At 41.8% G+C, this 27,360-nt stretch overlaps 1 protein-coding gene across 3 annotated transcripts in view; it reads left to right on the top strand.

Moving 5' to 3' along the window:
• Positions 1-27,360, top strand: part of GALNT13 (polypeptide N-acetylgalactosaminyltransferase 13) — a 456,737-nt gene that overhangs the window by 414,914 nt on the left and 14,463 nt on the right. For all 3 annotated transcript variants that reach the window (XM_030580270.1, XM_030580269.1, XM_030580271.1), the window contains exon 11: positions 4,466-4,600. In XM_030580270.1, coding sequence (XP_030436130.1) covers positions 4,466-4,600 — 135 coding nt within the window. The remainder of the gene's footprint in view (positions 1-4,465; positions 4,601-27,360) is intronic.

Below are 27,360 nucleotides of genomic sequence, written 5' to 3'. Positions count from 1 at the left end.
CTGGGACTGATAGCCAAAGAAATAAATGCATGCTAATATATTGTGATGGCATTTTAAAAGTGAAGTGGGCTCACAGGCCCAGATCCTCAAAGATATTTAAGTGTCTAACGCTCATTAATTTTCATGAAAGTTAGGGACCTAATTATCTTTGAGAATCTGGGCCATAGCTGCAAAAGAATAGTGCATACTGTGAGACAATCCCCCCATAGCACTTGCAAGTGAATGTTTTAAAAGCTTCCTTTTCACTTGAAAAGGCATATGTGAACATTGGCCTGTGCTTGTATGTGTTTTCAGGTGAAAATAAGACTGTTAACACTCCAAAGGTGGCTTAGGGTATTTGTGTGTCAAAGGGTAACTCCCAAATAGTGGCTGGTATGTTGTGAAGTTCTTTGTGGCAGGACGGCCCCTCAAGGACTCACGGCAGATTCTGAAAATAAAGTCTGGGGGATGCTGCATACACTAAGATGCATTTCCACACAGGTGATGTTAAACCAAAGTCCTTTCTGCCTGACTCTGAGTGAAAGGTCAACAGTTCATGGTACTTTTCCAAATGATTAAGGGGTAATCTAGTGTCTTGGCCTGCAAAAGGAAAAAAACAAAAACAACCGCCCCTCCCCCACACTTCCTAATTAATCACATTATAGTATCTGGTTTCATATTGTCTATTGCTGAAGGTATAAATAAGGAGCAAATAATAGGAGGTGTTTTGCTTCTATCCTTGCCACAGACTCCCTGAGCAAACGTCCAAAATGAACCTGCAAGGGTTGGTCTACTGTCTTCCCAAAGTAAAGACAATGTGCATCTCTCAATTCATGTGACATACACAAACCGAAGCCTACAGAGTTTGCATAGTCCTAGTTGAAAGAACAAATTCTCAGCCAAAGTGCAGAACATGTTTATATTGTAAAGAGGGGGCAAATTCTGCCTTTGATTATGCATATGTGTGAGCCATGATCTTCTGCAGGGCATAACTTGTCCTTCGGTAAATATGGTATTCATCAGTGGTTTGAGGTTGGCCAGTACACAACATACTAAGAACACTGTCTATTACATGTGTCTGAAAATATGAAATTTGAAAAAGAAAAAAGGTCACTGATCCGTATCATGCCTGGTCCTTCTTAGCTTTCCTCATTTCCCCTTGCCTGTTTCTGAACCTGCTTCTTGCTCCTCTTTACTTAAAAACTCATTTAGTTGTCTCTTCATTCGGCTGCTTCAGTGTCCCCTTTGGCTGTTTGTTTAATACTGTGAGATTTACTACCATCTGCATAAAATAAATTTGCCTAAATTTCAATTTCTCAAGTTTGAGCCCTATTCTCTTGGGCACTTGGTGTAGTGTGCTTAAGTGCAAAAACTTAGTTAGATGAAATTGCCTGTCCTAGTTTTAAAATCTTCAATTGAGTCACAGCAAAGCCTCATGGTTTCCTAATATAATCTGGCCAGCTTTTTCAGTCTTTCTCATAATTCACTGAAAAATGGTTTCATTCTGATGTATGATGCTAGATATATCAAGGGCATTTACATCATTTAGGAAGTACACTTGCCTTCTCAATAGACGCAGCATTGTACTAGGTGAGGTATCCGGGGATTTTATACCAATCCCAACTTTTTGATTTGGATTATATTCCTCCGGCAATGCATGACAGTATCTTGTTTAACTTTTATCCTACTTTAACATGTTGGGTTTAATTCCATAGGAATTGTCCTACATTAACTATGAAAACATTTTTAGTAGCTATGTATTATACCTCCTTGTTTCATCAAAATTTAATATTTTTGAATACGCATTAATCATTTGTATTGATTTCTGTTAAGTTGTATTTGCCCTTTTTAAGTGAAACATTTAATGCTATACCATTTTGACTGCATGATTAAATGTTATCCAATATAATTACTAAAATATTATTTTTCTATATAGACACTGATGTGACCAAATCATTCTACAGTAACTCCTCACTTAAAGTTGTCCTGGTTAACATTGTTACGTTGCTGATCAATTAGGGAACATGCTCATTTAAAGTTGTGCAACGCTCCCTTCTAAAGTCATTTGGCAGCCGCCTGCTTTGTCCACTGCTTGCAGGAAGAGCAGCCCGGTGGAGCTAGCTGGTGGGTGATTGGAACCAGGGTGGACCGACAGCCCCCCTATCAGCTCCCCTCTCCCCTAAGTTCCCTGTGCAGCAGCTGCCCAGCAGGCTAGCAATTGCAGCAGTCCCTCCCCCAACTGCCATGTACTGCTCCTGCCCTCTACTTTGGAGCTGCTCCCCGAGACTCCTGCTTGCTGTATGGGGTGGGAAGAAGAGGAGGGAATAATATCAGGCTGTCCCCCTGCTCCTGCACCCTGTTTACCCCATCTTCCATAGTGCAGGGGGGACACACAACAGAGGGAGCTTCCAGACAGCAGTGGTTGCGGTCCGGTCTCAGCTTGCTGATCTAATTAACAAGGCAGTGTACTTCTGACCCCACTCTTCATACTTAAAGAGGAAATGCACACACACACACACACACACACACACACACACACACACACACACACACACACACACACAGAGTGTGTGTCTCTGTCTGCCCTCCCCCTTTTCCTGCTGCCTTGTACAGTAGAATGTGAGAGTTAACCCTTGAGGGCTCAGCCAATTGCTAGTTCATTATTTTGCAGTAGGACATTCCCTGGAAATATCCCACCCTCTGACTCCTCCACCTCAGCCAAGCTTCATAATCATCATCACTGTGTACCAGTATTAAATTGTTTGTTTAAAACTTATTGTGTGTGTGTGCGTAGTCTCTTGTCTGGTGAAAAAAATTTCCCTGGAACCTAACATCCTCATTTACATTCATTCTTATGGGGAAATTGGATTCGCTTAACATCGTTTTGCTTAAAGTCCATTTTTCAGGAACATAACTACAATGTTAAGTGAGGCGTTACTGTACTACTCAACGTGGTATTCACAATATTTTGCTTGAAACAGCAGTACCTCAAAGCACACTACAGAACTCCTGCATATGATATCAGGGTCTGCATAGCCAGTTAGTGCACAGCAGGCTAGAGCACCGCAGATTCACACTCTGGCTTGCCATGCACTAAGTCAGCATGTAAACAATCCCTTAGAGGTGCAGCAACAGAATCTCACCCCATATCTTAACTATTGAAGTGCACTGCTAAAGATCATTACTTATGTATTAAAATGTGACTGTGAAAATAATTATGGTAAATGTGGCCAATATAGGCATGGTTTGTTTTACATATTTGCTCAGGCACAAGAGTTAATAATCATAATGTCAAAACATTGAGCCTTTTGTTTGTTCCTGCCTGAAGATGTCAATGAACAAAAAAGTAGAGATATGCTTTGTAAGATTTTATAGAGTAATAGTTTTATTCAGTTACTGGTTCTACTGTTTTATTATGATCTAAAAAGTTGTATATATTGATTTTGCTATTATTTATTCAAGATGTTGTAAAACAGCACTTCCTCTAATACCGGTACTGAAAACTAGCTTGAAATAGTTTTATTGATGGTGATCCGTTGTTTTCCTGTTCTTCAACCATAATTTTATCAAATTACCCCAATATTCTTTATTCCAAGATATAGCCATCTACACCAGTACTTCTCAAAGCCAGTCCACTGCTTGTTCAGGGAAAGCCCCTGGCGGTCCAGGCAGGCTTGTTTACCTGCCGCCTCTGCCGGTTCGGCCAATCGCGGCTCCCACTGGCCTCAATTCGCTGCCCAAGGCCAATGGGGGCTGCGGGAAGTGGCGCGGGCCGAGGAATTTGCTGGCCGCCCTTCCTGCAGCCTCCAGTGGCCTGGAGTGGCTAACCACAGCCAGTGGGAGCCGTGGTCGGCCGAACCTCTGGAAGCAGCAGGTAAACAAACCAGCCCGGACTGCCAGGGGCTTTCTCTGAACAAGCGGTGGCCCAACTTTGAGAAGCACTGCTCTACACCATACATGATAATCCTTGGTACAGGAAATTGGGAAGTTGAGTGTTTTGGCTAAGAACACCCTGATTCTTCAAATGATAGGGTCCATATCCAAACCCCGTTGTTAAAAAAAAAAAAAAACATCTTGTGAAATGCTTTCTGAAATATCCATATATAGGATGATGTATTGTTACTTTGTCCTTTTGTAGTATTTTCAGTGTAAAGACTTTAAAGACTTACACACTTGTTTAACTGTACCCACTGAATTGTCCCTTTGATTCAAAATGTGTAAAGTTAAGCACATGTGAAAGTCTTTGCCGGATAAGGGATTTATAGTCATTTTTTGTTATAAAACATTCATTTAAAGTCATACTGTGAAGCTTATGTAAACGTTTGTGAAACACAGTACAACATTTTTCAGTCCTTTTCGCTGTAGAAGAAGAAACTGCTGTCAGGTCACTAATGTAAATCAAAATGAGGGATGTTACAAGTCAGTAATCATTTAAATAGGTATGTGTCTTTAATCCCCTATAACTTTAATCATTTTATGTTTTCAGGTATTTTCTTTTACTGCTGATAAAGAGATCCGCACAGATGATTTATGCTTGGATGTTTCTAGACTCAATGGTCCTGTGATCATGTTGAAGTGCCATCATATGAGAGGAAATCAGCTCTGGGAGTATGATGCTGAGGTATATAATTATTTAATAATTAGAGCAGAAAAATACAGGTCCAGTGGTTCATATCCACTATTACTCATTTTAGTTTCAGTTGGATTACTTGACACAGAGATGCAATAAGTATATTTTTGTCAGTTGTTTGTGACAGAATATAATTTGTAAGTGTGATAGCTGATGGTGGAGCTACTTTATCAGACTTATATCATGATGTGATTGTGTCCTGCCAGGTCAGGGATGCAAAGTGCTAAAGGAATACAGCTGGTTGAAAAGTTTTCAATTTTCAATTTTTCATCCCAAACCACAAAAAAAAAAATGAAAATTAACTTTAATTTTTCTATGGTTATAGAGCACGATGCAATTTTTTGATTTTCAAAAAAATTCATTGAAATGTTAAATATTTTAAAACACAGTAAAATTTTGAAATTTTTACAGGTTTTTCTACCAGCTCTTAAATGGAAAATGCTTGGATATGTATTTTAATGACAGAAACACTGACATGCAGGTTTCTTTACAAGACTCTGATCTTGAAAAAAAGTGACACACGTTTAACTTTACTCACTCTGAGTAGTCCCATTGTAGGCAACAGATTGAGAGATTCTGGGCATCTTCAATTCATATTGAAGTCAGCTGGAGTTGAAAAAGTGCTGAGCGTCTCACAGGATCAGTCCCATCATGTGGATGAAACGCATGAAGGGCTCAGTTCTGCGAAGTCCTGAGCACCTTCAAAGCAGTGGGAACTGAGGAAGCTCTATATCTGGGGTAGGCAACCTATGGCACGCATGCCGAAGGCGGCATGCTAGCTGATTTTCAGTGGCACTTACACTGCCTGGGTCCTGACCACTGGTCCAGGGGGCTCTGCATTTTAATTTAATTTTAAATGAAGTTTCTAAACATTTTTAAAACCTTATTTACTTTACATACAACAATAGTTTAGTTATATATTATAGACTTCTAGAAAGAGACCTTCTAAAAACGTTAAAATGTATGACTGGCACGCGGAACCTTAAATTAGAGTGAATAAATGAAGACAGGGCACAGCACTTCTGAAAGGTTGCCGATCCCTGCTCTATATCTTGCACAATCAGGTCCTTAGTGTTAATTTTTTCCAGCGTAGTCTGCTGTTTGGCGTACCTTTTGTAAACGTCGGCTGCTTGCGGTAAGAGTTCATCTAACACTCATCTGTGTAATTTACGGGACTTCAAATTGTAAATGGTCATTTATATTTGGATCAGTTGCTCTGTTGGGCAATAGATGTGCACAGTGCTTCAAGCAATTTATAGTTTCCAATGTCATCTCATTCCCAAAACTGTTAAGCGGTGAGTTTTTGTTCCATATTTCAAGAATGCTTTAACTCTCGTGTAGCAGAAGATATGCAATACAATAAAGTCTTATAGCTAGATTCTGCTATTAGTTACACCACTATATAGAGAAATGCATCAATAAAGTAACTGAGATTAGAAAATGTCATAGATTTTATTAAAAATCTAAAGTCTCATCTCTGAAATTCTTATAGATTATATGCAAGACATTGCACATACACTTGTAAAACTGAAGTGAAAATGGGTAAAGTTTATTGCTTTGAAATGAATGCAAAAATTTGGAACTATTCTATGTATAAACTTATTAAATCTTTCACAGCAAACTAGAAGTGCCTGTGTTTAATGTTATTTCCTTGCTAAAACTCTAACTGTACCCAGAAGAACTCTTCTGAAATCATATTGCTCCCCTTCATCTGCGGTATTCTACTTGCAATATATATGTCATAAACAGATAGCTAAGGGTTAATGTTCTTTTACCTGTAAAGGGTTAACACAGGGAACCAAACACCTGACCAGAGGACCAATCAGGAAACAAGACTTTTTCAAATCTGGGTGGAGGAACTTTTGGGTGTGAATCCTTTGTTCTTTGTCTTGGTTCGGTGACCCTCTCGGCTCTGAGAGTGATTTTTCTGTCTCCAGGCTTTCTAGTCTTCTGTTTCCAAGTTGTAAGTACCAGGATAGTAAGACAATAGGTTTATATTGTTTTTTTTGTATTTACATGTGTGTAGTTGCTGGAATGTGTTAAATGGTATTCTTTTTGGATAAGGCTGTTTATTCATTTTTCTTTTAAGCAATTGACCCTGTATATTGTCACCTTAATACAGAGACTATTTTTAATGTCCTTTTTCATTCTTTTTATATAAAGCTTTCTTTTTAAGACCTGTTGGAGTTTTCCTTTAGTGGGGACTCCAGGGAATTGAGTCTGCAGCTTACCAGGGAATTGGTGGGAAGAAGTCAGGGGGAAAATCTCTTTGTGTTAGATTTACTAAGCCTGACTTTGCATACCCTCTGGGTGAGGGGGAAGAGAAATTAGATCTCTCGGTACTTGTGTTTCAAGGACTGGAAGCAGGGAATTTCCTAGGGTCGTCCAGGGAGGGGAGCCTGGGAGGAAGTAACAAGGAAACAAGGGGAGAGGGTTATTTCCCTTTGTTGTAAGACTCAAGGTATCTGAGTCTGGGGGTCCCCCAGGGAAGGTTTTAGGAAGACCACAGTGAGCTAGGCACTGTATAATTCCTAGCTGGTGGCAGCAATACCAGGTCCAAGCTGGTAACTAAGCTTGGAGATTTTCAGGCTAACACCCATATTTTGGACGCTAAGGTCCAGATCTGGGAAGAAATGTTATAACATGGTGTGCAGCATTGTGGGAAAGATAGAATCCAGAAGCCAGTAGGAATATTATATTTTTCTTTGCTCTGCTAGGGGCTTTTAAGCAGAGAGGGTTTGGTTTTAAAAGGAACCAGAGAGAAAAAAAATTTTCTGTTCTCTCCTGGCAGTAGCTTGCATATTAAGCAAGGAACTATCAAGCTGTGACAAAGGGTCTTTTGTACACAATAGCACTCCGATTGAGAGTCAAGTACCCAGCACAATACACATGCAAATAAAGTGGTTTTTCTGGTTTACTTTACATTTAAAAGATTAGCTAGAGGAAGAAAGAAAAAAAGGCACTGTTGCTAGGCAGACCCCAGGAGGCAACGGAGAACCTGCATTTCAGGCAGTAAACACCAGAGGGCGCCTCAGCACAAGAAAGCAGGAACCATGAGTTCCAAGGAAAGCCTGAGACAGGAGCGAGCACAGCAACAAGCCATGGACAAAGAAAATGAACATAGGAGATGGATGGAACTAATTAATGCAGAACTAGCCAAGGAAGAGGTAGCCCACAAAAGAAAACTACAAGAAGAGGAGGTGGCCCACAGAAGGAAACAAGAAGAAGAAGAGGTGGCCCACAGAAGACAGGTAGAACTCCAGAGGGAGACCCACCGACAGGCCATGGAATTAGAAAAGGCTGAGCAACAAAACACAGCCAATCCTAACAACCCTGCGCCAATGATTGTTCCACAGCACAGGAAATTTCCCACTTACAAGGCAGGTGATGACACCAAGGCCTTCTTAGAAAATTTTGAAATAGCCTGTCTTGGGTACAGCATCTCTGAAGACCAGTACATGGTAGAATTGAGGCCATAGCTCAGTGGACCTTTAGCAGAGGTGGCAGCTGAAATGCCCAAGGACCGAATGAATGATTATAAACTGTTTCAAAACAAGGCCAAATTAAGAATGGGGATAACCCCGGATCATGCCCGTCGGCATTTCAGAACCCAAAAGTGGAAACCAGATGTGTCATTTCCCAGACACTCCTACTACGTTGGAAAGAATTATGCGGCTTGGATATCAGGAACCAATGTTAAATCCATAGACGAACTGCACCTCCTCATACAAATGGAACAGTTCTTGAATGGTGTTCCTGAGGATATAACATGGTACATATAAGATGGAAAACCCAAAAATCTCACCGAGGCGGGGGAGATTTGAGCCAGATGGATGGAAGTGGCAGAAAGCAAGACAGCTACTGTCAAGGGGAATGAATACCCCAGAGGGCACACCGACAATAAACCCTACAACCGAGGGCAGCCAAAGACCCCACCTACAACCCAAGGAAAGCCACAGACACCCTATTCTTCCACCTCACCAGTCTCCAGTAACTCACCTCGACCCAGTGACCAGTCAGCTGGAAGATGCTTTAAGTGTAATGAACTGGGACATATAAAGGCCAACTGCCCAAAGAACCCCAACTGGGTGCAAGTCATTATACCACCATCACCCAAAAGATCCCCAGGCTCAGATGCCTCTCAAATACCCTTGGAGCAAAGGGAAATTTTGAGAGTGGGTGGAAAGAAGGTTACTGCATGGAGAGACACGGGGGCACAAGTGTCAGCTATCCACCAATCCTTCGTCGACCCCAAATTCATCAACCCAAAGGACCAAGTGACAATTTATCCCTTCATGTCACAAGCTGTAGACTTGCCTACAGCTAAACTGCCTGTCCAGTACAAAGGCTGGTCAGGAATGTGGATTTTTGCAGTCTATGACAATTATTCCATCCCCATGCTACTGGGGGAAGACTTGACCAACCAGGTGAAGCGGGCCAAGAGAGTGGAATGGTTACACGCAGTCAAACCAGGCAAGCTTCCAAATCCACTCCTGTTCCTGAGCCGTCCACAGATGCCCCATCTGTGTTACCAGAGACCCAGACAGAGGTAGTGGACCCGGATTCCATGCCAACCACTGAAACAGCCACAGCACCTCCAGTCCCAGGCCGGGAACTGGAACAGCAACCAGCACCAGCAATTGCAACCCCATCTTCAAACTCAACGCCAGAGGGCGCCAGCAAGCCAGAACTGGCAGAAGCAACAGACAGCCATACCCAAAAGGCTCAGCCAGAGCCTGAAATACCCTCAGGTGCACCAGCGGAGAGCGGTTCACCAGCAACGGAAACAACCCCCTCACCTACATCGCTTCCAGAGGGACCAAGCCCAAGTCCACAGTCTGAGGAAGAACTGGTGACCCCAGCCTCAAGGGAACAGTTCCAGACTGAGCAGGAAGCAGATGACAGCCTTCAGAAAGCTTGGGCAGTGGCATGGAGCACTCCACCGCCTCTCAGCTCTTCTAATCGATCCTGGTTTGTTATAGACCAAGGACTTTTATACAAGGAGATTCTTTCTGGTGGACACCGGGAAGAATGGCAGCCGCAAAAACAGTTGGTGGTTCCAACTAAGTACCGGGGGAAGCTCTTAAGCTTAGCCCATGATCATCCCAGTGGCCATGCTGGGGTGAACAGAACCAAAGACAGATTGGGGAAGTCCTTCCACTGGGAGAGGATGGGCAAGGACATTGCCAAGTATGTCCAGTCTTGTGAGGTATGCCAATACCAGGTCAAGGCCCCTCTCCAGCCACTCCCCATAATTGAGGTCCCATTTCAGAGAGTAGCTGTGGATATTCTGGGTCCTTTCCCAAAAAAGACGCCCAGAGGAAAGCAATATGTACTGACTTTCGTGGACTTTGCTACCCGATGGCCGGAAGCAGTAGCTCTAGGCAACACCAGGGGTAACGCTGTGTGCCTGGCCCTAACAGACATCTTTGCCAGGGTAGGTTGGCCCTCCGACATCCTTACAGATTCAGGATCTAATTTCCTGGCAGGGACCATGCAAAAACTGTGGGAAACTCATGGGGTGAACCACTTGGTTGCCACCCCGTACCACCATCAAACCAATGGCCTGGTGGAAAGGTTTAATAGAACTTTGGAGGCCATGATACGTAAATTCGTCAACGAACACTCCAATAATTGGGACCTAGTGTTGCAGCAGTTGCTGTTTGCCTACAGGGCTGTACCACATCCCAGTTTAGGGTTTTCACCATTTGAACTTGTGTATGGCCACGAGGTTAAGGGGCCATTACAGTTGGTGAAGCAGCAATGGGAGGGGTTTATGCCTTTTCCAGGAACTAACATTCTGGACTTTGTAAGCAACCTACAAAGCACCCTCCGACACTCTTTAGCCCTTGCTAAAGGATGCTCAGGAAGAGCAAAAAGCCTGGTATGACAAACATACCAGAGAACATTCCTTCAAGGTAGGAGACCAGGTTATGGTCTTGAAGGCGCAACAGGCCCATAAGATGGAAGCATCATGGGAAGGGCCATTCACAGTCCAAGAGCACCTGGAAACTGTGAACTACCTCATAGCATTTTCCAATTCCTCACTAAAGCCCAGAGTGTACCATGTTAATTCTCTCAAGCCTTTTTATTGCAGAGACTTACAGGTTTGTCAGTTTACAGTCCAGGGAGATGATGCTGAGTGGCCTGAAGGTGTCTACTACGACGGGAAAAAAGACGGTGGCGTGGAAGAGGTGAACCTCTCAACCACCCTGGAACGTCTGCAGCTGCGACAAATCAAGGAGCTGTGCACTAGCTTTGCCCCATTGTTCTCAGCCACCCCAGGAAGGACTGAACGGGCATACCACTCCATTGACACAGGTAATGCTTACCCAATTAGAACCCCACCCTACCGGGTGTCTCCTCATGCCCAAGCTGCTATAGAACAGGAGATCCAGAACATGCTACATATGGGTATAATCCACTCATCTACCAGTGCATGGGCATCTCTAGTGGTTCTGGTACCCAAACCAGATGGGGAAATACACTTTTGCGTGGACTACCGTAAGCTAAATGTGGTAACTCGTCCGGACAACTATCCAATGCCACGCACCAATGAGATATTGGAGAAGTTGTGACGTGCCCAGTTCATCTCTACAATAGACTTAACCAAGGGGTACTGGCAAGTACCGCTAGATGAACCTGCCAAGGAAAGGTCAGCATTCGTCACCCATGTGGGGGTGTATGAATTTAATGTCCTTCTTTTCGGGCTGTGAAATGCACCCGCCACCTTCCAAAGGATGGTAGATGGTCTACTAGCAGGACTGGGCGAATATGCAGTTGCCTACCTCGATGATGTGGCCATTTTTTCTGACTCCTGGCCCGAACACCTAGAACACCTGGAAAAGGTCTTTGAGTGCATCAGGCAGGCCGGACTAACTGTTAAGGCCAAAAAGTGTCAAATAGGCCAAAACAGAGTGACTTACCTGGGACACCAGGTGGGTCGAGGAACCATAAACCCCCTACAGGCCAAGGTGGATGCTATCCAAAAGTGGCCTATCCCGAAGTCAAAGAAATAGGTCCAATCCTTCTTAGGCTTGGCCGGGTAATACAGGTGATTTGTACCACACTACAGCCAAATCGCTGCCCCACTGACCGACCTGACCAAAAAGACCCAGCCAACTACAGTTAAGTGGACTGATGAGTGTCAGAAGGCCTTTACCCAACTTAAGTCGATGCTCATGTCTGACCCAGTGCTAATGGCCCCGGACTTTGACAAGCCATTCCTAGTAACCACGGATGCATCTGAGCATGGTATAGGAGCAGTTCTCATGCAGGAAGCAACGGATCACAACTTCCATCCTGTTGTGTTGCTCAGCAAGAAACTGTCTGAGAGGGAAAGTCACTGGTCAGTCAGTGAAAAGGAATGCTATGCCATTGTGTACGCCCTGGAAAAGCTACGCCCGTGTGTTTGGGGACGGCGGTTCCAGCGACAAACTGACCATATTGCGCTGAAGTGGCTTCATACTGGCAAGGGGAATAACAAGAAACTTCTTCATTGGAGTTTAGCTCTCCAAGATTTTGATTTTGAAATTCAGCACATCTCAGGAGCTTCTAACAAAGTAGCTGATGCACTCTCTCGTGAGAGTTTCCCAAAATACACGGGTTAAAAAATTGTCCGTCATATTTAAAAGTCTTATAGTTTACATACTTAGTGGTATATGTAAAGGTGCATGTGTTGTATTAATCTGTTTATTTTAAAGTTCTAGGAGGAAATCGCTGCCAGTGAGGTTCCCCACTGTCTGCAATTTGGGGGGCGTGTCATAAACAGATAGCTAAGGGTTAATGTTCTTTTACCTGTAAAGGGTTAACACAGGGAACCAAACACCTGACCAGAGGACCAATCAGGAAACAAGACTTTTTCAAATCTGGGTGGAGGGAAGTTTTGGGTGTGAGTTCCTTGTTCTTTGTCTTGGTTCGGTGACCCTCTCAGCTCTGAGAGTGATTTTTCTATCTCCAGGCTTTCTAGTCTTCTGTTTCCAAGTTGTAAGTACAAGGATAGTAAGACAATAGGTTTATATTGTTTTTTTTTGTATTTACATGTGTGTAGTTGCTGGAATGTGTTAAATGGTATTCTTTTTGGATAAGGCTGTTTATTCATTTTTCTTTTAAGCAATTGACCCTGTATATTGTCACCTTAATACAGAGACTATTTTTAATGTCCTTTTTCATTCTTTTGATATAAAGCTTTCTTTTTAAAACCTGTTGGAGTTTTCCTTTAGTGGGGACTCCAGGGAATTGAGTCTGCAGCTCACCAGGGAATTGGTGGGAGGAAGAAGTAAGGGGGAAAATCTCTTTGTGTTAGATTTACTAAGCCTGACTTTGCATACCCTCTGGGTGAGGGGGAAGAGAAATTAGATCTCTCGGTACTTGTGTTTCAAGGAGTGGAAGCAGGGAATCTCCTAGGGTCGTCCAGGGAGGGGAGCCTGGGAGGAAGTAACAAGGAAACAAGGGGAGGGGGTTATTTCCCTTTGTTGTAAGACTCAAGGCATCTGAGTCTGGGGGTCCCCCAGGGAAGGTTTTGGGAAGACCACAGTGAGCTAGGCACTGCATAATTCCTAGCTGGTGGCAGCAATACCAGGTCCAAGCTGGTAACTAAGCTTGGAGGTTTTCATGCTAACACCCATATTTTGGACACTAAGGTCAAGATCTGGGAAGAAATATGACAATATAACACCTTCCCAGAGCGTGGGACATGTCCGCTTTGGGGGAGTGTGAAGTACTAGCTGTGGGGAAGCAAAATTAAGATGACTAGGTCTTTAAAACATTGTGAGGATGTAGTGGAGCGAGACTCACTTGGTTTCATTTTCCTGAAGGGGGAGCTCAGCTCTCAGAAGTTTGGTCACTCAGGGCCAGATTGTGATTCTATTTTTATTTCAAAACAAAATAGAGTAAGTTGGGTTGGATCTCAGTGTTAATATATTACTGAATATTTCCTGGTTTTTAACAAAACAGCAAATAGAGCTGGTTAATGAAAAGAAATTTATTGAAATTTGTTTCAAATTTTGTTTTGTTTTGAAATTTGAAATTGGCATGAACTAGGTGGTCAAGCCTAGTTGTTCAGAGTCAGGGACCAAGAGTCAGAACCAAGCGTCAGAGTCCCTTCCAAGGGAGTAGAGTTGGAGCAGGCCAGGAAGAAGGCAGGAGCAGGCCTGCAAGAAGGTAGGAAGCAAGGCAGTCACAGGAGCAATCACTGTTGCAGACATAACCGTTGAGCATCCACTAGCCTAGTGCTGCTGCTGGGCTTAAGAGCAGTCCTGGTGATGCCCCTCCAGCCAATCGGAGAGTCTGGCTGATCAGGATGTTCAGCGGCACGTGCCAGGCTCAGCAGCAGACCTTAATTCATGGTAGAAATATTATCAAATTTGGAAAGTGTTGATCAGCTTTATAATTAGTCAAAAAATGAAGGGGATCATGAAAACTTGATTAACATTTCTCCCTTTCTTTTTCAATTTTGAAATGTTGCAATTGGACAAATTGTGACCAACTCTAATAGCGAATAAAGGCTCCAGTCCTGCAGCTGTTCCCATGTGCAGAACACTGAGTCTCTGTGGAGCCCCATTGAAGTAAATGAGGCTTCACACTACGGTTACCATCTTTCAAATGCAAAATAACTGGCATCCTCCCCCCACAAGGCAAGCCCACTACAACCTTAACGACAGGGCAGCTCTGCAACCCCTAGCCCTCCCCTCCCACCCCTTGAGCAGACACTTATAGTATCTATACAGAAACACACATAGATAAGTTTGATAACATCATTTTCTTATCTTGGTTGTGTTTCTCCAAGATGCTCTGTTTATATCTGTCACAGAAATTATTTTTTTCCCAAACTGCATTGATTCTGTGTTTTAATTGCATTGATTCTGTGTTTTAATTATATACTTGAATGTGAATGTTTTGGAACTTTATACTTAAAGAAAACCCAATGAGTCTATTTCTTGAATTTGTATTTGCTGTTTGCTTTTGCTGTTTCCAGCAATTTATTTTTAATGGCAACATGTTAGCATCTTTAGGTGGACACACAAACTTTTAACAATTTACCCATGTTAAAAAAAAGGCAGATGATTATTTTTCAAGCAAATCCATAAAAAAACAGCCAGGTGGTAAGCCTACTTCACACAGATCTAGACATCTGCCTGTGCAGAGAATCTTGGAGGATCAGTGCACAAATTTACTAAAGATCTTTCCAGGGGAAGGTTCTTAAAAATGTAATAGCAAATTTCACTTTTGCAGAGTGAAATTCACCAGAAAGTGTGAACTTAATTTTCTTCTACAAAATTTTTTTCTAATCCATGACCATAGAAGGCAGCATGCAAAGAATATATAGGCCGTCCAATGCATACAATTAAAGCAGTAACAGAAAAAATTACTGTAGAACTGATCTTGGCTGAGGTCTAACTTACATAGGCTTTTGATGTCATAAATATACTCTATAGTATAACACCAGAATGTAAACCCTCTGTCCCCTCATTAGGAGGGAATCGTTTTGTTCATATAAGCAAGATTGAAAGATCTCTAATCAGATCACTATTTAGCTACATTTTGGAGGCTGTTCACGCACAGAGGTGACATGGATAATATCTGAGACCCAAGATGTGATGACACTAAGTAACTCCACCTTAGTTATATTAATTGATATATCCAAATGGATGATGATTTCCTTTACAGCTATTTATAAATTGGGTAACAGACTCAAGAGAGCAGCCTGGTGCTAGCCTGTGGCCTCAGTATTTACATGATTTATGGTGATTCTTGTCCTAAATGTCCTAAGAGGACAGGCATAAAAGCACTGTAGAGAAAGTATGCTCAGCCTCATATTGTTCTACAATGATTCCCTCTGGATGATGCTTTTATTATCTTTGCTAGGTTTTTGGTTAGAGCTATGTCCTTCTGTCTTCCACATGGTATCAGGGACCCTTTTTATTATATTCAGTGCCTCTGCAGGAGAGGAGGAGTGAGTAGGGATATAACTAGATGGTCACTCCTTCACTGACAAAAGACAATTATTAGCCGGGGGGAAAAAACAGAATAAGATGCTAGACAAGCATTCATGGTTAGGCACACCAATTAAAGGTTTGTGCTGTGCTGTGCTGTGCTGATGCTCTTTCATCATTGATGTTGATTTTATCAGGTCTGGCCAGTGTTGTCATTCTTATAGCAAGCAGTTATTCAAATCACATCAGTATTAACCCGGGTCCACTGATGTGCATGGTTCTTAAAGTACAGTGACATTAATCACTTTACTTTAAATGTCAGCTTTTCAGGCTTTTGGATTGAGGTATTTCAGACTCATCTGAGACACAACTCGGATGGTAAAACAGACTTTCTGTCATTAACTTTAATTGTGTTATTTTTAAAAAGGAGCTCTCTGTCCATTAATGAATCTGAAGCTAGGAAGAGCAAAACCTCTGGGGAATTTTCTGATATAACTTCCTGATGCTCACAGTGACCTAAATTATCATTTTATGTGTTTTCTTTTTTCTGTGCATAAACAGTCAGACCTAGTTAATCCAAGCCAACTGGTGTATTGAAAAAATGTGTTTGCAATCTGTGCATATATTTTAACTCCAACCAGGCTGGATCTTTAGTGAATTCTTGAAGGCGATTTAAATTATCCAAAGCCAGAAGCTAACGAATGTGTATTAATTGGATCCAAACTTCAGGTCTTTTATATGGGTGTGCAAGGTCCAAAACCTGCTCACTGCTGGGTGTGTGCTGCATGTAACGGAGTCTGAAGCAGCAGAGAATGTGTGTCAGGGGACTCTGGAGTCTTGTGCATGCTATGCAATAAACAGAAGCACCGTAGAAAGGAGAATGAGGGTGAAGCCAGTAGGCCAGCATGCATCTCAGATCCAGATAAGTACCAATTTGATGTAAAAGAATAAGAGTGGACCATATCCCCTATTTAGTAGCCAGGCGCTTGTGTATTTTCTGGAACTTGCTTTTAGTATGTTCTCATTCTCAGAATTTCTCATTAATATCCGAACAACATCGACTGAGAGCATATTACCCATTTTATAGAAGTCAATGGCAAAACTCCCACTGATTTCGGTGAGGTACCTATAGTGCCTAGCATTAATATTGATAATCCAGTGTGCCATGGAAGTTTCTAAATCTATCCTCCGTCACCTAACCTCACCTCTTTTGTAAACAGATTTTATTTCACAGCAAATATTTTATTCCCCAAATCAATCTCGGAGAGGTATTTTTTGCTAATAAATATGGAAACTCCGCTCCCAAATACTTTGGTCTAAAATAAGCTTCCACAAAGACAATGGCTGTAATCCTGATCGCCCTACTAGTATATGAATAGCCAGCAGTAGCTGATTGAACAGGTTACTGAGTGATACATTTCTGCAGATCTGAGATCAGAATCTGGTTCTTAATCTGATTAGCTACAGTCAAGGGAGCATTGCCTGTGACTTTCTTCTCAGCTTTAACAAGTGCCAAATTGGATTTTTTTCTTTTTTGGAGTAAGGCTAGAAAAATATTGGATTTATAACACCCTATTCAATTCTTTGGAAAACTATTTTGAGTCCATAATGGGAGAACTTATAAACTACTTATAAAAACAAAATCAACCATTAGGTGGCGCTAATAAAAAAGAAATATTCACCTTGCTTCATGATCAGTTTTATATGAGAACTCTGTGAAAACTGCTTTGTTTTGCCATCTGTTTTTACATGTAAAACACAATGAGTTACATTAAATAGAGGAATAGATTTTTTTACATAATTTGTTACATGGACTCTAATTTATAGAAAGCATTGCAATATCTGTCAGGTTATGTGATTCTTTGCAATTCTGGACATAGTTCTCTTCTCAATCTCCTCTATGCCTTATGGGAGTGGGTTTTGGTACATTTTAAATTGAATATTCTCTCCCCAGCCCAGATATCTGTGGGGAGGATTGGGCCCCCTAGTACTACATGTTGTATTCCATGTGTTTAGTAAAGAAATATTATTAAGCAATAGTGCATGATTTTGTGCTACAAGCTGGAAAAAGGTAACTATGATGGGCATTATGTCCTGAGCCAAAGGCCAATTATTTCATGAGCATTGGGAGTTAGATTTATATCATCATAGTGGGTACTTTGATGCTTTGAGAAACTTCCTTACTACGCATTTTCCAAATCCCAATATTAGAATATTGAATAAAAACTGTAGCCAAAAACCTACATGTATGATTGTATGCAGTATCTATTATTTGTTTGTGTGTAATGCTGCAAGAAAAGGGTATGGCCCTTTAGGCTTAACATGTAAATCGTTGAGGATAAAATTGTTATCTAAACATAGCTTGGTGGAGAACATATGTCCCTCTGTCTCCTGTAGAACATCAATACAAACACTTCAGGGAAGTATTACATATTACGTCCCAATTCTTGAATGTATGTGTACTATGTGTAATTGGGATCTGAAAGGCTCCTAGCTCAAGAGTTTGACTGCTTGCTAAAGAAGCATAACAGTCAGCTACTACTTCGCTCATCTGCACCATTTTATCCGCAGATGGCTGAGAAACTGTCTTAGTCTGCATGTGCAGAAACTTTTTTTATTCAACTCTTCCTCTTCCCCTTCCTCTCTGGGGCACAGTTTCCACATTTTGGGGGGAACATTGTAAATCACTGTTCTAATTCTTCATTTTTGTTTTTCTTAGTGTAACCTTACCCCAACAAAATTTCCTTGTGGGTAACTGTCAACTTGCTGTCTATATTTCTCTATATATTTTTCTTTCTGCATGTTTGTATTCAGCAGCTCCAGAATGTGACTGCAAGACATCCCTCAGAGAGAAAAACAATAACTCTTTGCAAGGTCTTAGACTAAGGGCAAACATAGATGTGATCCATGCTTTGGTGTCAGCTTCTGGGCAGAGTGTTTCATACCTAGAGTGTGCAGCCTCCTAGTCCTTGAAGATGATGTAAAAGCTGTTGAAGAAGCTTTAAAAGGTTGGAGAGTTGAACAATATTCCCAGACAGGGAATATCAGAGCTGCCCATTTTTGTGTTGGTCTCACTCAAAGCCTGCAGCAATGACTGATTATATGCCTTGGATGCTTCTATCAAACTTCTTGAAATCTCAACTCACCATAACCCACCACTAGGTCAGACTTTCTCATCCAAAATACTGCTAAATTGTACTAGTAAATCAATATTGCTACGCCTCGTCCCACCATAGGCCAATGATGAGTGGGTTGTAGTCCAAATTCTAGGCAGCAGCACCTAGTGTGAGTACTGGGCTGCCCACTGCTCTCTTCTGTGGTGGTGAAGAGAAGCCTTCTCCTAGGTCACAGGGCAGCTGCAGAGTCTTCTTGGGTTGTTGCTGCACCCATGCTGCTTCAGTAGCTTTTGGTGTCCCACGTAACAGTGGATCTTCCGCTCAGTCTTCTTGTCTGTGCAAAGAGGTCCTAAGGAGAGGTGAGCTCTATGCCATGCAAGCCCCACACATCATTCCTGGAATCCTACCCTTCCCCTACCCCCACTTTGAACAGCAGACCAGTGCAGATTCAGCTACAATGGGCACCTCCATGTCTGTGGGAAGATTTGCACTTATAATCAGTTATTCACAGAATGGGAGCACAGAGCTCACTTGGAGTTCAGCACTGTGGATTCTCTATCTGCCTGTGTCTAAATCCCAATTTTTGGCACCATCAACACTAAACCACTGCTTAGCTTCTCTAAAGCCACCAATGTCTGAATCAGGGGTTCTCAAACTGGGAGGTCGGGACCCTTCAGGGGGTCGCAAGGTTATTACACGGTGGGGTCATGAGCTGTCAGCCTCCATCCCAAACCCCACTTTGCAGCCAGCATTTATAATGGTGTTAAATCTATAAAAAAGTGTTTTTAATTTGTAAGGGGGGTTGCACTCAGAGGCTTGCTATGTGAAAGGGGTTACCAGTACAGATGTTTGAGAACCACTGGTCTAAATCATCCGTCTCCCTAAATCACTCTGCAGCTTTACCTGGGTTTGAAGGCAGGTCAGAGAGAATCAGGTTCACCAAATGACTGTTATCAGACAGTGCTGGAGGATTCCTCTGATTCCCATCAAAAGCCTTACACTGGCCTCTCTGAAGACAAAGCTCCTGACTCAGTCCTAGAAGATCTGTTTGTCATTTCTGGTGACACCTAAGACTTTTGAAGTTAGAGACTGTGAAAGACTCCAGAGCAGAATCGCACTGCTTCTTGAGGTCATGGCCCTTTCAGATCCATTGGTTGCGTTCATTTAACAGATTATAGATGGCTAGTTAGTGAGTTAGTGGTTGCAGTTGTTAAAGCCCAAGCTGCTGGAATCAAGAGTTTGCATGAGAATCTCAGATTTTGTTTTTTTCAAAAGTAAATTTCTAGCTATTATGGATGCCAAGAAAAGCATGAAATTGTGAAGTGAGGGCACTCTAAAGACTCAGAAATAAAAAGAACTTTACATCTCATGGTTTTTATGGCATTCATGATTTTTTGGGTTCTGACTCATGATTTTTGGATTTGAGGTTGACTACACTGCTTAGGGTTGACTATACTGGAAGAAATAGGAAGCTGATAGTAATGAATATAAATCAGAAGTTAGGAATTGTAGAAAATTGATAATGGAGAAATCTGTAGGCAGCAGAGCCAAGAGCAATAAGAGAGTGTGTTTTAAAAATATATTAGGAACGAAAAGAATCAGACAAAGATATTGGTCCATTGCTCTAGACATTTTGCCGCCCCAAGCACAGCAGGCAGGCTGCCTTCGGCAGTTTGCCTGTGAAGGGTCCGCTGGACCAGCAGACCCTCCACAGGCAAGCCGCCGAAGGCAGCCTGCCTGCCGCCCTCGTGGAGACCGGCAGAGCGCCCCCAGCGGCTTGCTGCCCCAAGCATGTGCTTGGCGTGCTGGGGCCTGGGAGCCGCCCCTGACTAGATGGAAATGGTAGAATTATCCACAATAATGCAGAAGAAGCATTATTTTTCACACCATAATTGAGAGGCAAAGGTTTAAATTAGCTCGAAACAGACTACTTTGCCCAAAATTAAAAATGAGAGAATAGCTTGAGTGGGTGCTTGAATCACTATTAAATACATTGTTAAACATTTTTAATTTAGCTCCAGAGACAATTAGTTTTGGGGATTATAGCATTATTACAATAAGTTACGGAGAAATTGCTTTTTTTACATGTGTCAATATCATCTCTTGAAATTTTGAAATACAGCTCCACAGCACTTCTAATTGTTTCATCTTTTCAGTCCTACCATTGTCATATGTATTGCCTCTCCTTAGTAAGACCGCTTTACACTGAGTGTACATGAAAAAGCAGAGTAAGGTGACACCCCACACAGTGTGACACAATAGGCAGTCTTTGCTTAAGAGAGACAGAGGACAAGGCATAGCATGGGTGTTGCAGGTCAGGTGTGAGGTGCATTGGCTAAGCTGTATGAGCTATCTTGCACAGCATTGACCGTCACTTTCATGAGCCCTAAATTCACTCCCAAACTGTTCAAAGTGCAATAGGCGACATGAACTAAAGATAGGAGGTGTTAGCTCCTAAAGGGATTAAAGCAGAATTTTGTTTTAAAAGACCTGATTGGGAAAGGCACTGAGCACCTGCCACTCACATTTAAGTCAGCAGGACATATTTTTAGTCCTTACTCAGTAACCTTCCCTGCTCACTTGTTCCTGAGTAAGAAGTGAGCAGGACTTCAGGCTCTGGCAAGGTTGGAGCCATGGTACTCGGCATCTATCACAGTGACGACCAGCCTGTGTTTAGGGGCCAGTTGTTGCCCTCAAGGTTTTAAATTGTCACCCCGAGGGTAAGAATGTTAACAAGGAAATGTGAATTTGAGTATATGAACTGAAAATGTGTTCTCTTAGCCCCACCCAGTGGCTGTTAGACGGAAGTGTTTGAATCAGCCTTATTCCTGTGGGAAGTAATAGTGGGCACCATATACAGGGTGCAGCTCCAGGGACAGCTTTATTGTTAGCTGTAAGTGTCTTGAGCTGTCATTCCTATCGCAGCCCCTTAGCAGCTCGCTTACTGGGCCTCTCTATTGCTGCCTTACCTGTTGGGCTGTGGGAACCCTAGGAAGAGCAGATAGAAGCTGGACTGACTGCCTGATCCTAGGGGACTACATAGTGAACAGTGTCTGCCCTCTCCCACATATCTCCCAGGGCAACCAAGAAGAGGGGAAAAGGAAGAGAAGCTGAGACTAACAACAAATTATGGCTCCCTATTTCTCTACCCCAGCCCAAGTTAGAGAAGTTTATGGGAAGCTGGAGACAGACCCATAAAAACCATACACCATCTGCAGGGAGCAAAGGAAGCACAACAGGGTTGAGAATCTGTTTTAAAGTACTGATTGTGGCCCCTTGACCTTTCTGAAATAATGTTTGGCCCTAGGGCTGAAAAGTTTGGACACTAATGATCTATCAGGATCGGGGCGGACAAAGCAGGAATTAATTTATGATATATTTATTTATAAAATGCTTTCTTCTTTGAGTGTTGGTCCCCATGTATGTTCCACTTTGGGTGTACAGATGCACTCCATGTGTCTGGAGTCAGATAATTTTTGCAGGCAGTATCTGCTGGTCCATGCTTGCTCCCTCACTTCCTTGTGCCTTCAAACCAACGGATAAAGGGTGGACAGGACAGATCATCTCTCTCCACTTTCTTCTTACCATCTCATGTCCTGGGTTGGAACCTCCAGTGTTCAGATCTTCATGTTCCTTACTAGTAGAAGAAAAGATTTCACCAGGAAATGCTATTTGACCACATGGAAGCATTTTTCCATCTGGGTGCAACAAAAACATGTATCCTTAGAGTCAGCAGATAGCATCTTATTTTAGACTATCTTCTGTGCCTCAGAATGACTGATGTCTCCATCAGCTCTTTACAGGTTCACCTGGCAGCAGTCAATGCATACCACCCATCTTCTCGTGGATATTCAATTTTCACTCAGCCTCTAAGTAGTAGATTCTGGAGAGGACTAATCAGATCTTTTCCATCAGTAAGGTTTCATGGCATGTGGTTGTCACTTTAGCCAGAGGGCTGGTGAGCTCAGAGCACTGATGGCAGATCCACCTTGCACCATATTCCATAAAGCCAAAGTCTCATTACATTTACGTCCTGAGTTCACCCACAAAGTTGTTTTGGAGTTTCAGCTGAACTAGTCAATCCACTTACCTGTGTTGTTTTTTTCTTTTCTGAAACTACACACATCTGAAGAAGGGAGACTTTATTACCTCAACATGTGATGACCCTTAGCTTTTCATCTGGAAAAGACAAAGCTAATCAGAAAGTCATTCAGACTGTAGCTGAATGAGTCCAAGATCAAGCTACATCCTCAAAGGGGATTTCTAAATGGATCTTGCACTGTATCATACTCTATCTGTTGTCACATCTTCCTCCCCATTCTGGAGTGAGGAATCATTCTACAAGAGTACAAGCAACATCAATGGTGTCTCTTCAAGAAGTACCTCTCCTGGACATTTGCAAAGTTATTCTTTATGCTACTCTGATCACTGGCGTGCAGTTTCATGTGTGTCATAGTCACGTCTCAAATTCTGTACATTTTCTTTCCTCTGATCACTTAAGTCCTTCTCTGAACACCAGACCCTCAGAAACCTTCCTTCTACCTCTATTTATGTGACCTGCTTATTGGGTGCATATCAGATAGACACAGACACACACACACACACATCCCGTGTATTACCCTTATCATACCGTAGGTCACTGGACTTCTAGAGATGAGCCAAAAGTAGGATTGTTTTTTTAACTGAATGACACCAGCCTGAACTTGATGGTTTGCCAAAACTGATCACAGACAAGAGATGGGACTGAACCCTGGCCTGTGGGACCTACAAGCCAATACTCAATTACCCTTTAAAAGAGGGATGGATTAGAAGAGTCAGACCAGGTAAAATCACCATCTGTTGGATTGCCCTGAATTAGGAATTACAGTATTTATCTTTTATTGTAACTGGCTAAGCCAGTCTACCAAGGCACTTCCACTCTTTCTTTTCTGCTAGACCTACGGAATAATCCTTTTGTTTGAATCATGCATGTGTGTGTTTAGAGGTGACCCAGAAGGTGCTAGAGCCCTTGAGACTGATCCTCAGCTAGTGTAAATCAGCCTCGCTCAATAGACTGCAATGAGCCAAGACTGACTTGCACCAGCTGAAGATCTTGTCCTTATGGGCCAGAGTTTTATAGATGTATAGGCATCTAAGATGCAGATAGGTGCCTATTGAGAATTCTAAAAGCTTCCCAATTCCTTTAAAAATCTGGCCCTATAAGCTTTAGCAGCTAAGAAGTCTGTCTTCAAGGTTATGATTCAACTGGCAGGCTACCAAGTAACTGCTACAGGTTGGTTTATCACATCACTTCAGCCAAGCCATTGAGTGGGGTCAATTGCAGTGTTTTATAGCATGTATTCAAGCCTAGCAAACTGCACTAGCTTAAAGTGATCAATAATAATGGATGCTGAATCAGTGGAAGTGTCATAGCATCTCATACATAGGTTGCAGTACTTGACCTGGTGTGCGCACCTTTTGAGGAGAAAAGACAAATAAATCTGAGTTTAAATACTGCCTTACAAAGCAGACCAAAGGTAATCATGACTGAAGATCCATCAAACATTAGCCGGTGGACAGGGTTTTTTTCCCCTGAGAACTGTCATCACAGCAAAAAGACCATTTGTTAAAAACTGAAAAATGATCCCTAAATGCTGTAGTCTGGAAGCATGCTGTAGTACCAGTATCCCAGTGGTCACTGTAATGCTAACATTTGGGGTTACGTCTGCAGTTACAGAAACTATTTTCACGTCATGTAATTAAGTGAACAGGCAGAGGTGATTGAAACCAGCCCTTTCTTATCTCTACCCTCAAAAAAATGGAGAGAGTCATCTTGTTTTTTCTTTGCATTCACTGAAAGGAAAAAAGAAACAGAGCAGCTTCCAGACAGGCTCAAAAGAAACAAATAACCTACTGGAAGACTGAGTGAGTGACTGCACTCACAAGCCATCCACCCTAGGTGACATTTTGTTTGTCCAAAGCTGTTTCCATTCCCTACTGTGAAACAATTGTAATGTTTATTATAACCCTCTTATGCTTGAAATGAAATCCTCGTGGCCATGAAAAACACAGAACTGGCATCAAGTATCGGGGGTAGTTGTGTTAGTCTGTATCCACAAAAACAACAAGGAGTCCGGTGGCACCTTAAAGACTAACAGATTTATTTGGGTGTAAGTTTTCGTGAGTAAAAAACCTCACTTTAGAACTGGCTTGGTTCCAGTGAGAGTGTAGACTAGACACTGTCTGGGCTAGGGACAAGCACCATCATGGTCCATTCATTGGAAGAGTGCGGTGGGGCAGAATGGGGTTGTAGACGGGGGGCCATGAATCGCATGCATGTACTGCCCATAAAAATGTATACATGGAAATATCAGTCTATGGACACTACTACTGGCCATAACATGCAGGCTGCTACAGGTTGGGCCTGGGAATTCTGACACCCGCATGCACATGCGCATGAACACAACCTTTTTGTTCAGGCTGCATGCTGTTTCCAAGAAAGTCATCCTCACTGAGCATCATCACTTTGGCACCTTTATGGGCAAAAGCAGCTCATATAGAAATGTTTCCTATAAAAAACGAACAAAAGTCCAACATTAAATCCTTTTCTTTGGAGGTTAAAAAAAATCTTTACCTGCATAATTGATCATAGGGACACAGTTCAATTTTAAGAGAGCAACATTCCGAATTGGGGAGTTTGAGGCCACTGAAAACAATAATGGCAGTAAACCTGAAGCCTGCAGACCACCACTTGAAAAACTTATTCTCCAAGAAGGCTATGCTGGGCTGGGCAATCTACTTAATTTCTAATTTCTTCATGAAATATACTTTTGTTTATTTGTTCTGTGAATTCAAGCTTGACAGGAAACTCATTTTATTTGATTTTTTTAATCCATTATTTTTCCTCATTGTTTCTTAATGCTGTTGTTTCCCACTTTTCAAATAGCACATTAAGATTCTTGTACTCCTTCCCCTATGAAATCTGACAATTTAATTACCAGGGCAACCTCACCAACCTGCTATATGCATAGGTTGAGACAAAATAGAATTTCCCAGTTTTCCTTTGGGCTATCCTATAAAATTTAGGCTAAAATACCCAATCTAATAAATGTTAAAATGGTGATAGATTTAAATACATATCTCTCTTGCTTTGTTTTATCATTCTGTATTTGAAGCCAGCTCCGATGCTTCACCTTATATTGTGGCTTGCAGTGTCAAGCCAAATCCCATAACTTCTCTCTCTTTCCCACATTAGTGTAGTATCTGAACTTCTCACAATCTTCAAGAGCTTCCAGCATTCCTGATTTGAATTATTATATAATATTTATATTACGGTAGCACTCAGGCCCATGAAATAAATATGAAAAACCACATGAAACACATCTGTGCTGTGCTCATATAACTGGCAAACACAATGGCATTTCTACCCCAAAATCCCAGTGACTCTAATGTGCATGATATCTCTTAGAATATATGGAAATATGTACGAGAAAAAAATTGTAAACCTTTATCTATTATAAACCTGTCATACTTTCTGAAAATAACTATATATATATTTATCATTTATATATAGAACATGAATAAAAATTTCAAGATTTTTGTAGTAAATTTGCATCACCTAACATTAGTATAGTATAAACCAGGGATAGGCAACCTATGGCATGCGTGCTGAAGGCAGCACGCAAGCTCTTTTTCAGTGGCACTCACACTGCTCGGGTCCTGGCCACCAGTCCGGGGGAGGTCTGCATTTTAATTTAATTTTAAATGAAGCTTCTTAAACATTTTACAAACCTTATTTTACTTTATGTACAACAATAGCTTAGTTATATATTATAGACTTATAGAAAGAAACCTTCTAAAATGTTAAAATGTATGACTGGCACACAAAACCTTAAATTACAGTGAATAAATGAAGACTCGGCACACCACTTCTGAAAGGTTGCCAACCCCTGGTGTAAACCTATTGGATAAGCATTGTATAAACCTATTGGAAAGATGAGGGATTTACAGAAAGATTTGTTTTTCCTGAGTCATTGTTTCTTTCATATTTCTGTGCTTCCGTCAGTATGTAGGTAAATGGGAATATAGTTTTGAGGTAAGTATATTTACGCTTGCAATTCCTGTGATCAATTCTAGTTTAGTATCTCCCTCTCCTTGTAGTAGTGTGGTACAAAAGTGACCTTTACTTAGTATCTTTCAGTAGACTGTATTTCAAGATGATAGATCTTAACTTTTCAGTTACTCAGTGTGCAGTACCTATATGTGTAAATATTTTATGTGGAATGCATTAGTTTTTAGAGAAACTGATAACTTGGGTACATCTTCAAAATCTGTTGTTGATGGAAGATGTACACACAAGTTCCTGTATACTGAGTCAAATTGTTCCCTCACATAAGCATCCAGGGCACCTAGTAGAATTTAGTCAGGGCCCTATGCATGTATCAGAGAACAGAATTTGGTTGATTATTTGAACATGAAGAATAGATTTATATATCAAGTCTGCTTCTTTCCAATCAAATGCAGTAATTAAGTCCTTTGGAAACCAAAACTGACTTTGCTAAACAAAACCCTATTTAGGGCTTGATGCCTATAGAAGCCAGTAGCAAAGCTTGCATTGACTTCAGTAATGCAAGAGCAAGCACAGGCTGTTCTCAAAAAATACATTTTCCCCACAATACAACATAAAGAGTGATAGTGGAGAAATATAGAAGCATATATTTCC

Source organism: Gopherus evgoodei, chromosome 11 (genome assembly GCF_007399415.2).
Source record: "Gopherus evgoodei ecotype Sinaloan lineage chromosome 11, rGopEvg1_v1.p, whole genome shotgun sequence".
NCBI lineage: Eukaryota > Metazoa > Chordata > Testudines > Testudinidae > Gopherus > Gopherus evgoodei.
The sequence above is the reverse complement of the archived record's forward strand: the minus strand, read 5'-3'. Positions and strand labels throughout refer to the sequence as shown.